At 41.7% G+C, this 17,594-nt stretch overlaps 1 protein-coding gene across 1 annotated transcript in view; it reads right to left on the minus strand.

Moving 5' to 3' along the window:
* The window catches only part of cntn5 (contactin 5), a 278,248-nt gene that overhangs the window by 197,401 nt on the left and 63,253 nt on the right, over positions 1 to 17,594 (minus strand). Inside the window, exon 2 of the mRNA XM_083773470.1 lies at positions 17,179 to 17,297. Coding sequence (XP_083629596.1) covers positions 17,179 to 17,233 — 55 coding nt within the window. The 5' untranslated portion in view covers positions 17,234 to 17,297. The remainder of the gene's footprint in view (positions 1 to 17,178; positions 17,298 to 17,594) is intronic.

Below are 17,594 nucleotides of genomic sequence, written 5' to 3' on the forward strand. Positions count from 1 at the left end.
CGCGATATGAGCTTGTAGATCTGCTATTTTTCAATAGCTAAAGCATAACATGATGCTGACACCAAAATGGGTGCCCGGTCAGAATGGAATAAGGAAGCCGCACCGCAATGCTCAGACCACACTCCTAAGGGGGGGACGTGTGGGTGTACGGACACACGACTTCTGTTTTAATATAAATCAAGGCAAAGGGTAAATTAGAGTGGAAAGAAGAAGGCATAAAGGGAGCGGAATTTCATTCAAGGGGAGGGAAGTGTGTGTGTGTGTGTGTGTGTGTGTGTGTGTGTGTGTGTGTGTGTGTGTGTGTGTGTGTGTGTGTGTGTGTGTGTGTGCGTGTGTGTGCTTGCGTGCAGCCATCTCTTCTTCTTGAAGAGATGGGTTCTTTTCAGTTTATGGTAGAATATAGAGAGAAGGTGCTTGGCTGTGGGAAGGTCATTCCACCACTGGGGAGCGAGGAGGAGGTACCGGAGACGAAGCTGAATTGAGCACACGGCTGATTTAATGACTACAAGATGACAAGAGTCTGAATTATCAAACCGGCTCCGCAGTAAAACCCTCTGTGTTCGTTTCACTCAGAGGCAGAGCGTACGGACGTAAGGGTCCGTCTGGTTACACTCTGAGTTACAAATGGATGAATTAACACTCAAGATTTTACAGTGTACACATGTTTTAACCGATTCTGACCTGAGATCAGATTAAAAAAATGTCTGTTTGAAAATGACAGTTTTCTGAAAAAGCCATGTTTCTGTCAGTCGTTCAAAAATAGCAGACCTACAAGCTCGTAGCGCGCCACTCAGTGGCACGCTATGAGCTTGTAGATCTGCTATTTTTCAATAGCTAAAGCATAACATAATGCTAACACCAAAAGGGGTTCCCGCCCAAAATGGGTTAATGCTCCTGTCACTGTAGCTGCAAATTAGGCATGGGTGAAATAAGGGACAAACAAACAAATAAGAATCTTTGAAGCAGTTTAAGTCCCTGAACAGATCCACAGACAGTCTAATAAGATTTTAAATTATTATTTTTAGCAAGCTAACAAAATCGCGGCGACAGTAGTCCAATCATGCATCAGATCTGTTTTTTTGTCGGCGAGTGCCAAAAAAAGCTCCTGACAGCATAATCGGAGCAAATATCTTACAGTGAGTAGGGGGCATAACTAAGTCAGCGTGGGTTAAGTCATGAACATTAGAATTTCTTTCATCAATAAATATTTTCTTTCCAGGGACTCATTTCGGCTAAACCATTGAAATCAATATGAGCTAGAATGCACTAGAACTCAATGGCAAGGTAACTTTGACAAAGTATAACTTTGGTGTGTACCGTGTGTTGAGTACAGTATGTATATATTATTTCAGTGTATCTTAGGTCAGATTCTCACCTAATACTTCGGTAGACTCAGATCCGTATGGGCGGGGAAAGGGGATTCTTGCATATTTAATTGGCTGCGGTTTGCCTTCACACTGTCATTCGCAGCAATTGGAAACGCAGCAGGGGGGACCTTTATCAATGTGTTCCGTTCATAAACTATAGCCTACACAGTGAAATCTATGGTGATAAAATTACACTCATAACGTGCATGTGTCGTGCCGTCTGGGACCCCCCCCCCCCCCCCCTCTCCCTCTCTCTACGCACGCAGCCGCCACACACTGTTCTTTTGGGCATGGAGGCACAGCGCTGCATGAGCGCACTGATATAACTCCCCAGTCCCACAGTGACAGCACTCCATGTTTACGGCACGCACAGACAGACAGACAGACAGACAGACAGAATATTATGTAGGCTATAATGCACTGCAGTGTTTTTATGTGTTTTCTTAAGCAATTGATTAATGTAGCCTACATTTCGATCAGGGCTTCAGTCTCCTTATTCGACCACGTCTATCCACAGTAACGGGACATCTTTGCGCTGCGTAAAATATGCCTTAACCGTCTCCAACTGTGTTCAGCTCCTCACCCGCCACATTATGTTTGCTTCATTTCCTTTATTTACTGCGGATTGCATTCACACCTGCACCGAATCGTAGTCAAGTGCGATTCGAAGCGAAGCGAAACCCACGTTTTTGGGCGGAGTAAAATGCGGTTATTTGCTGCGCATTAGGATTCGAATGAGCCTTCACACCTGCCAAACGAAGCGCACTTTCTGACAATGCGCAGCAGGATTCGTTTTAATCGCAGCAAAGCTCTCTGGTATGAATGTGACCTTAAACTTTGAGTCTGGCTTCAGTACGGCTTTCACGGATTTGCGACTCCAATTACCCCCTTTGCCCGACTACAACCTTTTGCTTTTATAACTAAGAGAAATCCATAGCTATAGCAAATAATGCTATGAATGAATGATAATCCATCTTTTGAACAATATAACGTAAATAACAAATTGAGTTGCAATTAGTGCCAGCTGAGCATAATTATTTCAAACAGTGGCCATAACATTTCAGTAAGTAAAACAGCGTAACAGCAAATAAGTACTATACTGCCTTCCAACAGCTGTGGTATTTTCTTTTAATTTAATTTAATTTGATCAGCAGGTTCACACAAGGTTAGGTTTGCCAATGTTTTAACAATGAATATAGCAATAAAATAATCTTTCCATTTCACACTTTCTGCAGAGATTATATTTCATTGAATGTTCTTTTGCACTGACACGCATGCACACACACACAATTAAATTGTCGACAGATTTAAAATGTTATTAATTTATTATGTATTAAAAAATACTTCAGCTGAGTTGACTTGCCTGCTTGTCACGGTTCAACAAAGATTCAACAAGGCCATGGCATAAACTTCAATCATCCTGAAAATGCATATAAACAAAACACACCATGTGTGTCTCAAGCCAGTAGGATGAGTGTGTTCATATCTGACCCAGAAGCAACATTCTCTGTGGAACATCTAAGAGAACCTCTGCCATCAAAGCAGCTCTCCTACACAGATACACACCTCTACTGAGTGCAGAAATGTCCATGTCAAAGTGCTGTAAGTCGCAAAAGGATAGTGGTTTAGTTAGTAAATTCAGCAGAACGCGACATTTTCACATAATGTATATTTGATTTCCACTAAAATGCATCATGTATAGAGATTCTGGGCAAAGTGTGTACTGTGCCGGTTTGCTAAACTCTTCACATATGTAGGGCCTATGTCACAAAATGATATTTGTACTGCACCAAGAGCAAATTATATTTTTATGATAAAAATTACATTTTAAACATCAAAAAGTGTCAAAGTGGGGCTTTCTCACACTGACAACTGATTTAGATGTTCTGAATTAGGTGTGAATTAGGTCTTCGAAGCAAGAATCGTTTGAAACAACCCTTTAGTGTTTTGTAACAGCAAATGCCGACTAAACAGAATAGCAGACAAGGTCACTGGCGTAATCCAATTTTCTGTTAAGAAAATGGACGTATAGGGCTATAGAGTGAGAGAGAGAAAAATCAATGGCTACAGAATGTGCACATACAATAACGTAAGACATAGGTGGGGACACAGTGGGACAAATAAACAAGCTGAACAAACGCAGTCACCTAAGCAACCAAGGCACAGAGGGATGTATTGGAGAGATCGAAAATCGGTGGGACTCAATTGACTCGGCTTGAACAAATTAAGTGCAAAGACCGCTTTATAACTTCATAAACCAACTGAAGACAATCTTGCCGTCGCTTCAGTACCCTACCCTTTCATTTCAACGAGCCTCAGATGAATATGTATTTGGCCACGGTCCCTGCAGAGAACTGATGCATTATCACATTTAGCTGGGGACCCTACATTAAGGACCACTGCCATATGACAATGCTATGGGCTAGCATGTGTTAAACATGTTTTTCAGAAATATTTTCATTCACTGTTTTTGTACTGTTTTCCATGCATGCTTTGCTTTGCAAAAAACTATTTTGCTGACTTTTATGTTGAAGTGGTAGTGGTAAGGGGAGCTTTACATAATGATTTCATTTCATACAGTCAGGCAGAAGCTTTCATTACAGGAAATTAAACCCCATCTGTGTGGAGGGATTTATTTTCCAATAATGCCAACCTCCCCTTATAGCCGTCTAATCAGGTAGACATTTAGATTTGGGATAGCAGGTGGCTTCAATTAACTAGCTGGTAAATCAGAAAAGTGGGAAATTGAGGGCAGAAGTTGGGAACCACACTGCCTTCTGGTCTATCAACTGCCTCACTGTTCGTAATCGTACATATGGCTTTGACACTGCCAGGTCGTCTAATACATACAAACTGCAATTGTGCGTGGCCTATTGTTGTTGACGTGTCAAGCGTTTTACCATCACAATTGGTGTGCTGTATACATTGAGAATTGAGAAAGAAAGAGAGAGCAAATGGAATGAGAGAGACAGAGAGAGAGAGAGAGAGAGAGAGAGAGAGAGAGAGATATGGAACCGTGTCTGACACTGTTGGTGGGTGAAAATATTCTGGAAGGCCTGTTGATTCCATTTTTCATCCATTACAATGTGAAATCTGCTGGAATAAACATGGCCTCAACTCCCCCGGCTGAGACCTTCATTCCACACAATGCATAGCGAAACAGTCAGTGCACTTGTAATATTATGCATCCCTGGGGTGATACAATGATCGTGGTGGGTGCACCCACAGGTCAAAATCCTATTTTCTTTTGCCTTCTGCGCTGCGAATACTTGATTGTCTGGGCCATGGGCATTCTTCATGTTACTCCTGAGGGGGAATACTTTCACATCAGTGCTCCAAATAAAAATATTTATCAATGTCATGGACAAAGAGATTCAGATCGTGCACTGCTGTGCCTGTCATATACTTTGGCTGGGTACAACTAGTCATGCTAAATATATGATCGTGGTGGTTTTAATCAGTCGCTTCATCACGCCTCACTCACACTGCCTCAAGGATTGAAATCTATCTAGTGTGTTTGGTTGCTAAATTCTCTTCCGACCCTGTAATTCGTCTGGCTGTCTTAGCAAAACCTAATTCCCCCCTCTAGGTTCATTAAAGATGTATCACGTCTTGTCTCCTTTAATCTTAAAGGACAACTTTAGTTTTTTTCAACCAAGGTTAATGTTTTAGGTTATTAGAGAAAGTAAAAGATGACTGTTATTTGCTGCTTTCTTTCGTTTTAGCGATTTAAGCTATTTTTTACAGGGGGGGCGGGGGCATTTGAACATGGGACTAAATATGTATTTGTTTTACAAAATGTTATTGCAATTTATTTTTTTATCATTTACTATAGTCCTACTAGATTACAGATTACATCTGGCCACAAAAGATCACAGGATCTACTGAATGTGAAGGGGGTGACAAACTGACATGTTGAGCCATATAACACATTATGGTAGCCCCCAATAACAGTATAATAAACATAGCTGCAAGTTGCTGACTTATGCCTAACTATATATCACGATGACTGCCATGCAGCGCATTTCGTTTGATTCCAGTGAGTTTCTTGACGTGTGCACTGTGCAGAAGCTCATAGTGGCACCAACACAGTAGTTGCAAATGTCCATAAATGTGGCTGATTTACACAACTGTTAAGCCTAATTTACGCTCGATTGCGCGACGGTGTCGCCCTCTCAAAAATAGCAGACCTACAGGCTCAGAACTCATCACGGAGGTGACGCATTGTGAGCTTGTAGTTTGGCTATTCTCAATGAGTGACCCTGCCATGCAACAAAGTATGGCTCAGGTTTTAGAGCTTTAATTATTTCTGTGCTGCTAGCTGTTAGCATAAATGTAGAATTAGTGTTCATTTTAAAATTAAATATCACAAAAATAATAATTGTGGCATGTCGTCCTCAGCCTAGTGGAAATGTGCATGTATAATTTCACGGAAATTGCACACTGTTTGTGATTTGTGGCATTTTGTTCGAATCGGACCAATCATGTGAGCTTTGGAAGCCAATCTTAGCCAATCAGGATGGAAGATGGGAAATGGTGCAGATCCGTGTTGATCACATGACTATGGAGATTGTGTGATGTATGGATAAAATGTCTACGAGTAATCTACAGAAATGTGCCTAAATCGGCCTCATGGTGGAGCTATAACAGGCCGTTGAGGAATATTTGGGGCAGAGGTTCGTCGTTGGCATCCAGGGCGGGCGGGCGGGCACGCACGCACGCACGCACGCACGCACGCACGCCCTGGATGCCAACGACGAACCTTTTTAAAGTCTAAAGTCACATTGAAAAACTAAATTACTGCGGTGCCAAATAACACCTTGGAAAGCATGAGTGTCTATTACAAACAAAGTGTTTTTTGACTGGGGGGTGACAGGAGGAATTGCCTGTCATAATTTGACCCCCCTGTATTAGGATGTAGATATTCATTCATCAGCCAACACTCCCCACTGACAGGTAGTACCCCCCCCCCCCCCAGAGAGGACGTATAGGGCCTTAGTCCTACTCCTCCTCCCAGCCAACACTCCCCACTGACAGGTAGTACCCCCCCCCCCCCCCCCCCCCCCCAGAGAGGACATATAGGGCCTCAGTCCTACTCCTCCTCCCAGCCAACACTCCCCACTGACAGGTAGTTACCCCCCCTCCCCCAGGAAGGATGATATAGGGCCATGAGTGTCTATTTCAAACAAAGTGTTTTTTGACTGTGGGGTCATTTTGTTTTTTATATTAGTCCTCCAGATTCTGTCAAACAATCCCGCAAATCGTTACACTATCTCTATAGTCATGTGTTCAAGATGGATCTGTCCAATATTTCATATTCCATCCTAATTGGCTAACATTGGCTTTCAAAGTTTGCAGGATCGGCCTGTTTTGAAGAAAAAGCCTCAAATCATAATTTACGTGAAATCTTTCACAGACGTTCCTACTAGGCTGAGGAATATATCCCACCTTTTTCACATTGGCCTGTTATAGTGCCACCAACAGGTGTTTTTTTCCAAAACCCATTTTTGGAACAATGTGCCACCTGGAGGCCACCACCTGACCTGCCCTGCCCTGCCCTGGTGGAGACCTGTGCCCCGAGGGGCACCTTTTCTAGTTATTGTCTCTTCCCCACTTTTACTTTTGCTCTGTGAGAGAAGGCTCTCACAAACAACAATTTATTAATTGACAATTAACTGATTGACACGTCCTTATTTTTCAACACTGTAAATTGATCAGGAATAAATTGATCAGGAATCAATAGTGAACTGATATACTGTAGAATCTAACCGATAAGCAGAATTACTACAATCTGATCAATTCCCATCCATATGTTAATTTCTTCCTGCATTTTCAAGAAGGCATATTATGACAAAGGCATCATACTAATAGGCTAGTATAAAGTTCAAATTGTTCACAGCTCTATATATTGCTTGTGTAGGTGTTGTCAGGTTGTCAGTAATTTAAAAAAAAACTGGCAAGACAAAACCTCCCCACAGCACAAATGTCATGAAAGTACAGAAGTGTGCTGTTATGAGAGTTTTGACATTTCTCTCAACTGAATAAATTCACTCTACAGACGACACAGTACTAGATACTAGATACAACACAACTCTCAAAGAACATCTTTCTGGTGAATCTTTATCGCAGCATATTTAACAGAACTACAGGCTCAATTGCTGCCTCCACATGTAGGTATATTACAGACCATTCTCTCCCTTCTCTGGGACGGTGTAACAAGCTACAAGAGGCTGGTCCAAAAATGTCATTCTCTAGTATTCTCCTTGCTATTATACTTTTTAAACATGTAGCTGCCACTCTTAGCTGTCACTTGAAATAATGCATCATCAGAGGCCATTTTCTTCTTCTATGACATGGTGTAACAAGCCAGAGCCTTCACCGGTCCAATTCATTCTATTCTCTAGTATTCTCCTCGCTATTACATATTTATTTCAGCATTTAGTTGTCACTCTAAGCTGTCGCTCTTTATCCATGAGTGACAGGCAACGACTGCTACTGGTAGAAAGGGCATCAATTTGTACAGGAGATGGTCTACCCGTGAATTACAAGCAAACTAGTGTTTAACCGATGGGTGGTTCATAAGAGCCATGACCTTTCATATTCACAGGAGAGGACTGTGTGCCGCTGTGCTCAATGAGGTAACAGTGATCGACTGGCATACCCAGTGGTGGAAAAGTGAGAGACAGCGAAATGCCTTCACGACGGACGACGTACGTCGCAACGTATATTTTTCCGTCGCAACGTATATTCGAGTACGTCCTGGCGTAAATATCAATTCGTCCCGGCAGAACGGACTCGTCGCGGCTATATCTACCCGTTTGCGACGTAATATGTTGGCTATTATTTTCCGTCGCGCCAGAACGGGACTCGTCGCAGCTATATCTACCCGTTGTGGCGTGAGCTGGACTCGTCGCGGCAGAACGTGACTCGTCGCGACTATATCTACCCGTTTGCGACGTGCGCCTCGCCGGTCCGGTCTCCAGGCGAGCCTGCGTCCTTCATATATTTTTTTTTCTGCTCTCGTTGGACTTAACTTTAAAAGTCCAATGGAACACCTCTTTGTAACGGGTCGCTGTAGTATAGTGGTCTAATTCCTCGCCTCTCTATTCTTTTTTGCTGAAGACGCTGGTTCAATTCCCGCTCGCGGCAAACCAAAATTATTATATTTTAGACAGACAGACAGACAGACAGACAGACAGACAGACAGACAGACTGCCTGTCTGCCTGCCTAATGTATTGTAAATAATGTATTCATTCCATACGGCTATTTTTTTTTAATATAAAAACTTTTGTCTTTCGCGCGATTCGAACCAGCGTCGTCAGCACCAAAACATTGAGAGGCGAGTGATTAAACCGCTGGACTACAGCGGCCATACGTTACAAAGAAGTGTTTCATTGGACTTATAAAGACAATAGCACCCAGCTGCAGTCTCGCAAGGGGAGGGACCGGAAGTGCTTTTATTTCCGGCTTCCACGTGCACAAGCGCACATACACGCACGCGAAATATAATGCGCGTGCACGACACGCACTTGCTGGTGCGCGCTTAAATGCCGGGTGTATATAGTACCATCTGTGCTTAAACATAATTACGTGGTCGGTTTGGAAAAGTTTGAAGTAGTTTGTTGTAGGTAATATTTTAATTGAAAGCTTATTAGTTGGTGGTATAAGTGTGCATATTTGAAGAAATGCAAATCTAACAATAATAAAATGATATGCAATAATAGGCTAGGCCTATATGGTCGATTATAACATAATGATATCAAGGCATTTAAGTAATGTAATAAGTTGCTATAACCCCGTACCCCTGTCCCACACACACCATGTCCAGACCATAGATCACAGACACACGACCATATGCATTTAATTTACTATGAAAACCTGCATTTCCCGTCAGTCAGTCAGTAAGTGTGTCATGTCACGCCTCGTGTCATGCCTCCATATATGGTCACGCCTCATGACACGTCACACCGCCATATATGGCCGTTTCCATATGATATAAGATCCCGACACTGACCTCATCAAACCCTGGATAGCCATACATTGAAAAGACTGGATCATCACCTAGATCTCCATATATGGAGCTGAGGCGGCCAGCAACTCTACATCTGACCTCATAATGTAATAATCAGCTCATAATGTAATTAAAAGACGAGCACATAACTTAATAGATTTTTCTATAATGTAATAATGTGTTACATTAAGAACCTCCACATAGGCGACTCATACTGTAATAAAACTTCATAATGCAATAATGTCTTTATAATGTATGAGCTGATTATTACATATTGCATTATATTTCGCGTGCGTGTATGTGCGCTTGTGCACGTGGAAGCCGGAAATAAAAGCACTTCCGGTCCCTCCCCTTGCGAGACTGCAGCTGGGTGCTATTGTCTTTATAAGTCCAATGAAACACTTCTTTGTAACGTATGGCCGCTGTAGTCCAGCGGTTTAATCACTCGCCTCTCAATGTTTTGGTGCTGACGACGCTGGTTCGAATCGCGCGAAAGACAAAAGTTTTTATATTAAAAAAAAATAGCCGTATGGAATGAATACATTATTTACAATACATTAGGCAGGCAGACAGGCAGTCTGTCTGTCTGTCTGTCTGTCTGTCTAAAATATAATAATTTTGGTTTGCCGCGAGCGGGAATTGAACCAGCGTCTTCAGCAAAAAAGAATAGAGAGGCGAGGAATTAGACCACTATACTACAGCGACCCGTTACAAAGAGGTGTTCCATTGGACTTTTAAAGTTAAGTCCAACGAGAGCAGAAAAAAAAATATATGAAGGACGCAGGCTCGCCTGGAGACCGGACCGGCGAGGCGCACGTCGCAAACGGGTAGATATAGTCGCGACGAGTCACGTTCTGCCGCGACGAGTCCAGCTCACGCCACAACGGGTAGATATAGCTGCGACGAGTCCCGTTCTGGCGCGACGGAAAATAATAGCCAACATATTACGTCGCAAACGGGTAGATATAGCCGCGACGAGTCCGTTCTGCCGGGACGAATTGATATTTACGCCAGGACGTACTCGAATATACGTTGCGACGGAAAAATATACGTCGCGACGTACGTCGTCCGTCGTGAAGGCATTTCGCTCCACCTGGGAAAAGTACTGTACTTTTTCTTTAGTTGATGTCAATGTTTCTATACATTATACTTCTACTCCACTACACATCAGAGGCAAATATTGTACCTTTTGATTACTTAGATTATTATTACAAAACATATATTAACCAATTAAGCCATCATTTATACGATTCAAATATAGCAGATCTACAAAGCGTCACATTGTGGACAAGTCTGACATATTTTGAAAACTAAAACGTTTTCAAAATGCCCACTTTATTTCAATATTCCAATGCATGACCAATGCAATCACTACCTTTATTTTTGTCACTTTAGGTCAATTGAGATTTTATACTTTGACTGAAATAAAGAAGAAAAAATAATAATATATATATATATATATATGTCACTCATTCTTGAGATGAGGGACAAAAGTGGAAAAAACATGTCCCACACATAAGAGCCTTATTATTGTTAAAAATAAATTAATTTAATAAAAATAAAAGCACTTGCAAAGTTAAATGTAATACAGTTGTGTATTATTATGCCATTAATTTCATTATAATTGTTTTCATATGCCATCTGAATTAGTTAAAAGCAGGCACTGTACCCAAAAACGCCTGTATTTAGCCTGTCCCCAGCAAGTGGTCATAATTTCAAACTGCTAAAAAAGTGTCTAATACTGTCACAATCACATAAATATACATACTAAATTAAAGTAGATTGTCAACAACATAGCAAACAATATACACAATAATTTTAATTTATATTTTCCATTAGATATCTCATATCAAATGTGTGTCCCACGTCTCCCGTCAACTCCGTCAGGTTTTTTAAAAGTCTTAAATTAATCAGAAAATATTGTCGACAGATTTAGCCTGAAGACTCCTTTTCCAAGTCCCGTTTGTATTTGTTGCAACTGTGGAGCACCTGGTCTGAAAAGCATTCAATTGTTTGATATTTTAAACAAACAATGTTGATATCAGGGTGGTCACAGCTTTTACATGTCAACTCCGTCAGGACATTATTATGATCTTTGTTAAGAATTCCAAAATAATGTTTATTATAAAAGTTTAGGGTTAGGTTTAGCTAACAAATGAAGCAAAAACAAAATGGCTACATTGTACTACAGAGGGTTAAGATGAAAACAAATGACATTTTGTCAACTCCGTCAGACGTCAACTCCGTCAGGTTTTGTGTCTGACGGAGTTGACATGTATCTGACGGAGTTGACAAAAGTGTTCCTAAAACAATAAAATTATAGTTTTTGAATAATGGGACGTATTCTAATTTGGCACACAGTTAGAGCATGCCTTAAGGAACATTTTTGGCTATAGGGCCATCACAGATTTGTCTCGTGGTGACCATGGCAGCCATTTTCCAAAATTGCCGCCACCTGATGTTATTTTACAATAACTCAAGTTCTACACCACCTAGGATCTTGATTCTGGTGACTAAGACTACATTTTCAAGGATGAGGGATACATTGGTACTATTTAGATTTGTCCTGTGACCATGGCAGCCATTGTTTTTCAAAATGGCCGCCACCTGCTGTTATTTTACAATAACCCAAGTTTTAGACCACATAGGATCTTGATTCTGCCGACTAATAATACATTTTAAAAGATGAGGAATACAGTGGTACTATTTAGATTTGTCCTGTGACCATGGCAGCCATTGTTTTTCAAAGTGACCACCAACCTGCTGTTATTTTACCAATAACTCAAGTTTTAGACCACCAAGGATCTTGATTCTGGCGACTAATCATTACATTTTCAAGGATGAACTTTCTCTGGGAGGGGTCAGGGCTTATTTCAGGTGCAGGTTGAGTTGCTACTGACGGGACATTAAAAGGAGGTGGGCAGGCCCAGGCCGTAGCGTAACGGTCTGGGCACCGGACTGGTAATCCAGTCGCAGTGTGCCGCGGGTTCGACTCCCGGACCCGACACGGCCTTTACTGCATGTCATCCCCCCATCTCTCTCCCGTTTCCTGTCAGCCTACTGTCTGTCCCTCCAAAAATCAATAAAAGGCGTAAGCCGCAAAAAAAAATATCTTTAAAAGGAGGTGGGCTTTCTGGCCTTTGACTTGTCTCTTTCAGGTACAGACGCACAGTTTGACTTCACTGGCCACTGCAGTGTGGCGTTGTATCTTGGTGGCCTCCTGCCAGTGTTTCTCCATCCTTCTCATGAGCTCTGTGTTCTGGGGCTCTGTTATAGTCAACTTACATTGTCTTGGCTGGAGATTGCTTTCCTGCAGGGTCCAGCCCAGTCTTGTGCAGATGGCTACTGGCCCACCTGGAGGCCCCAACCTCACTTGTTTGGTTGGTGTGATTAGGTGGGGTGGTCTTCCCCAATCAGGATGAAGGGTTTGACCCTTTCAAACGGCAGTCTGGCCAAGTGTCTGTATTTAGTTGTGAGGCTAGATACAGGATACGATTGCTCACCCAGCCCCAGGTGACTTGAGGTGAAGGCTCCTTTGATTTGGTAACATTGCTTTGGTTGACATGCTGGGGACACAGAACGACACTGATGCCTTCAGTGTCTGCACATCCTGCCTGATAGTCCTGAAGGCAGATCTTCTGTCTTCAGTCTTTCGCTCACTGTTCACTGCTCACTGTTCACCTCAAGCAGGTCTTCAAGGTGTTTGCCTTTGCACAGGCTATATGGCTAGGACTCATGCTTCAACCACTCAGAGAACTCCAACAGGGTGTTGGTTGCTCCTGGGCCGCAGAGCATTGTGCGGCAGAATTCAGCTCTCATCCCTGGTGGCAGCTTGTTGAGGAGTCGTGCAACATGTGAGCCGCATCTAAGTTCTGTGTCTCCCTCTGGGCCTAGGGTAGACACTTGCTATTTTCCGTAACACTAATTGGTGGGGCTGTCCAAACTTGTTGTTTAGGTGTCAATCGGGTCTCTGTTTGTGAAGTCGGGTCTAGGTGGTCTAGAAGATGAGTTATTTAGTCAGGGGATATTAATACAATCTGGTAATAAATTCCTTATCAAGAATTTTCTTCACCAATGTGTTTGGAAGGGTGTCTACTAACATATCCCACATTGCTTTATATTCAACCACCCTAGGGGACCTTTTGACAGCTGCTGAAAGTTGGGGTACCATCAACAACCTATATAAGGCAAAATGTTCATTATGCTTTAAGTAGCATGTGACATGTCAAACTAGGGAGTTTTCATGATTCTGAATGCATTCCAAGCATTAGCTATGCACGAAGAACACTCCTTGGGCTGAAAACGGCCATAGCCATCATCACAAAATGAGGTCAGCACATTTGGGCAAGTGGATATATGGCCGAATTTAGCCCAAGGGGTTTGACCCCTAGTTTGGCCATAGACTCCCTAGTTTTGCCATAGCCACTTGGTATGGTACCCAACTTTCAGCAGCTGTCAAAAATGCCTCTAGGGTGGTTCAATAGAAACCAATGTGGGATATGTTAGTAGACACCTTTACAAACACATTGGTGAAAAAATTCTTGGTAAGAAATGTATTCACAAATTTGACATTATTCTGATAATAGGCCTATTCCCTGACTAAATTGGTAAAATAATAGCAGGTCCACCATTTTTTTAAATGGCTGCCATTGTCACGGGATAAATCTAAATAGATAAAACTGTATTCCTCCTCATTGAAAATGTAGGATTAGTCATCAGAATCAAGATCCTAGGTGGTGTAGAACTTGAGTTATTGTAAGATAACAGCAGGTGGCTGCCATTTTGAAAATGGCTGCCATGGTCACAGGGCCAATATAAATAGTACCACTGTATTCCTCATCCTTGAAAATGTGGGATTAGTCACCAGAATCAAGATCCTAGGTGATCTAGAACCTAAATCAGTTAAACTTGTCAACTCCGTCAGATGTTCGTCAACTCCGTCAGATGTTCGTCCCGTGATGTTTTTGTTAATTTCCAAAGAAATAGAAAATGTGATGTTAAATATTTTGTGCATATGTATTGAAACACCAACTGAAATGATACGTAATGATGATTTTTTTTTTTTTTTTACATGGTTTTCATGTTATAATATTGAAAATAGAGGTTGAAATGACGGATTTGAGAAATTGGATATTTCATAATAGTGTGATATTGGAAAAAAACAATATTAAAATAATTGTATTACTTAACTTGATTACTGAAAGCCATTATAAGAGAACTGAGGACTTTATATTATTGTTGAAATTATCAAATTCAATTAAAAGGTATTTTAGTGTGTCTGACGGAGTTGACATGAATCGGGTATTAAGTGCATAAATGTCCCATTTTAGAAAGAAATGTTATGCGAAAAACCTGTTCCTTCTCAATATTGGTAGTTGAGACCTGTGTCTACAAATACATCCATTTGATTTGAATGTATCTTAAAAAAAAAAAAAATCCAGTTTGAAAAAAGTTTTGTCCCTTATCTCAAGAATGGGTGATATATATATATATATATATATATATAATACAGGACATTTGCTTATAGCAGAGTGTAGTAAAACATTTAGTAGAGTACAAGTAGAGTATTTCGTCAACCACTGCTGTACAATACAAGCAAACCAGTGTTAAGTGAGGAGGGGGCGTCCGGTTCATAAGAGCCTTTCATCATCACAGAGCAGTGTGTATACCACTGTGTGTCGGTCCCATAGACATAACCATAACCTTTCATCATCACAGAGCAGTGTGTACACCACTATGTGTCGGTCCCATAGACATAACCATAACCTTTCATAATCACAGAGCAGTGTGTACACCACTATGTGTCGGTCCCATAGACATAACCATAACCTTTCATCATCACAGAGCAGTGTGTACACCACTATGTGTCGGTCCCATAGACATAACCATAACCTTTCATAATCACAGAGCAGTGTGTATACCACTATGTGTCGGTCCCATAGACATAACCATAACCTTTCATCATCACAGAGCAGTGTGTAATCCACTATGTGTCGGTCCCATAGACATAACCATAACCTTTCATCATCACAGAGCAGTGTGTATACCACTATGTGTCGGTCCCATAGACATAACCATAACCTTTCATCATCACAGAGCAGTGTGTAATCCACTATGTGTCGGTCCCATAGACATAACCATAACCTTTCATCATCACAGAGCAGTGTGTATACCACTATGTGGCGGTCCCATAGACATAACCATAACCATTCATAATCACAGAGCAGTGTGTACACCACTATGTGTCGGTCCCATAGACATAACCATAACCTTTCATCATCACAGAGCAGTGTGTACACCACTATGTGTCGGTCCCATAGACATAACCATAACCTTTCATAATCACAGAGCAGTGTGTATACCACTATGTGGCGGTCCCATAGACATAACCATAACCTTTCATAATCACAGAGCAGTGTGTATACCACTATGTGTCGGTCCCATAGACATAACCATAACCTTTCATAACCACAGAGCAGTGTGTATACCACTATGTGTCGGTCCCATAGACATAACCATAACCTTTCATAATCACAGAGCAGTGTGTATACCACTATGTGTCGGTCCCATAGACATAACCATAACCTTTCATCATCACAGAGCAGTGTGTATACCACTATGTGTCTGTCCCATAGACATAACCATAACCTTTCATCATCACAGAGCAGTGTGTATACCACTATGTGTCGGTCCCATAGACATAACCATAACCTTTCATCATCACAGAGCAGTGTGTATACCACTATGTGTCGGTCCCATAGACATAACCATAACCTTTCATAATCACAGAGCAGTGTGTACACCACTATGTGTCGGTCCCATAGACATAACCATAACCTTTCATAATCACAGAGCAGTGTGTATACCACTATGTGTCTGTCCCATAGACATAACCATAACCTTTCATCATCACAGAGCAGTGTGTATACCACTATGTGTCGGTCCCATAGACATAACCATAACCTTTCATAATCACAGAGCAGTGTGTATACCACTATGTGTCGGTCCCATAGACATAACCATAACCTTTCATCATCACAGAGCAGTGTGTATACCACTATGTGTCGGTCCCATAGACATAACCATAACCTTTCATAATCACAGAGCAGTGTGTATACCACTATGTGTCGGTCCCATAGACATAACCATAACCTTTCATAATCACAGAGCAGTGTGTATACCACTATGTGGCGGTCCCATAGACATAACCATAACCTTTCATCATCACAGAGCAGTGTGTATACCACTATGTGTCGGTCCCATAGACATAACCATAACCTTTCATCATCACAGAGCAGTGTGTATACCACTATGTGTCGGTCCCATAGACATAACCATAACCTTTCATCATCACAGAGCAGTGTGTACACCACTATGTGTCGGTCCCATAGACATAACCATAACCTTTCATCATCACAGAGCAGTGTGTATACCACTATGTGTCGGTCCCATAGACATAACCATAACCTTTCATCATCACAGAGCAGTGTGTATACCACTATGTGTCTGTCCCATAGACATAACCATAACCTTTCATAATCACAGAGCAGTGTGTATACCACTATGTGTCGGCCCCATAGACATAACCATAACCTTTCATCATCACAGAGCAGTGTGTACACCACTATGTGTCGGTCCCATAGACATAACCATAACCTTTCATCATCACAGAGCAGTGTGTATACCACTATGTGTCGGTCCCATAGACATAACCATAACCTTTCATCATCACAGAGCAGTGTGTATACCACTATGTGTCGCCAGTGTCGGTCCCATAGACAACCATGCTGGTTTCCTACCTGAAAGGCCACTGATGATAAACAGGAGAAGAAGTGGTTTCCATGGCGACCCCATACTTGTTTGGGAGGGTCCCTTCTGTGAGAATGTCAGCAGGTCAGTTTCTTCATTAAAGCTGCGCCTGGAAATATATTGCGTATAATTAGTCCACTAAGCACTTGAACCCCAGGCATCCATATTCTCAGACTCGGATCACAATTTAGAATTCGAGCTGTGATAGAAGGAAGCTCAGCGACAAAAGAAAACCTCGACCCGAGTCGGACTTCAATTCAGCACATATTCTTGATATGGTGTTTTTAAGAGCGGAGATTTGGGGTAGACAGAAACAAGCGGATTTAACCCATTAAGACCAGAGGCCAATTCTAAAAAAATCTTCTAAGTCCAGTTTTCTGAAGAAAAAAAAAATATTGCTATATTA

Source organism: Protomyctophum parallelum (assembly GCF_964188405.1).
Source record: "Protomyctophum parallelum genome assembly, chromosome: 9".
Taxonomy (NCBI): Eukaryota; Metazoa; Chordata; class Actinopteri; order Myctophiformes; family Myctophidae; genus Protomyctophum; species Protomyctophum parallelum.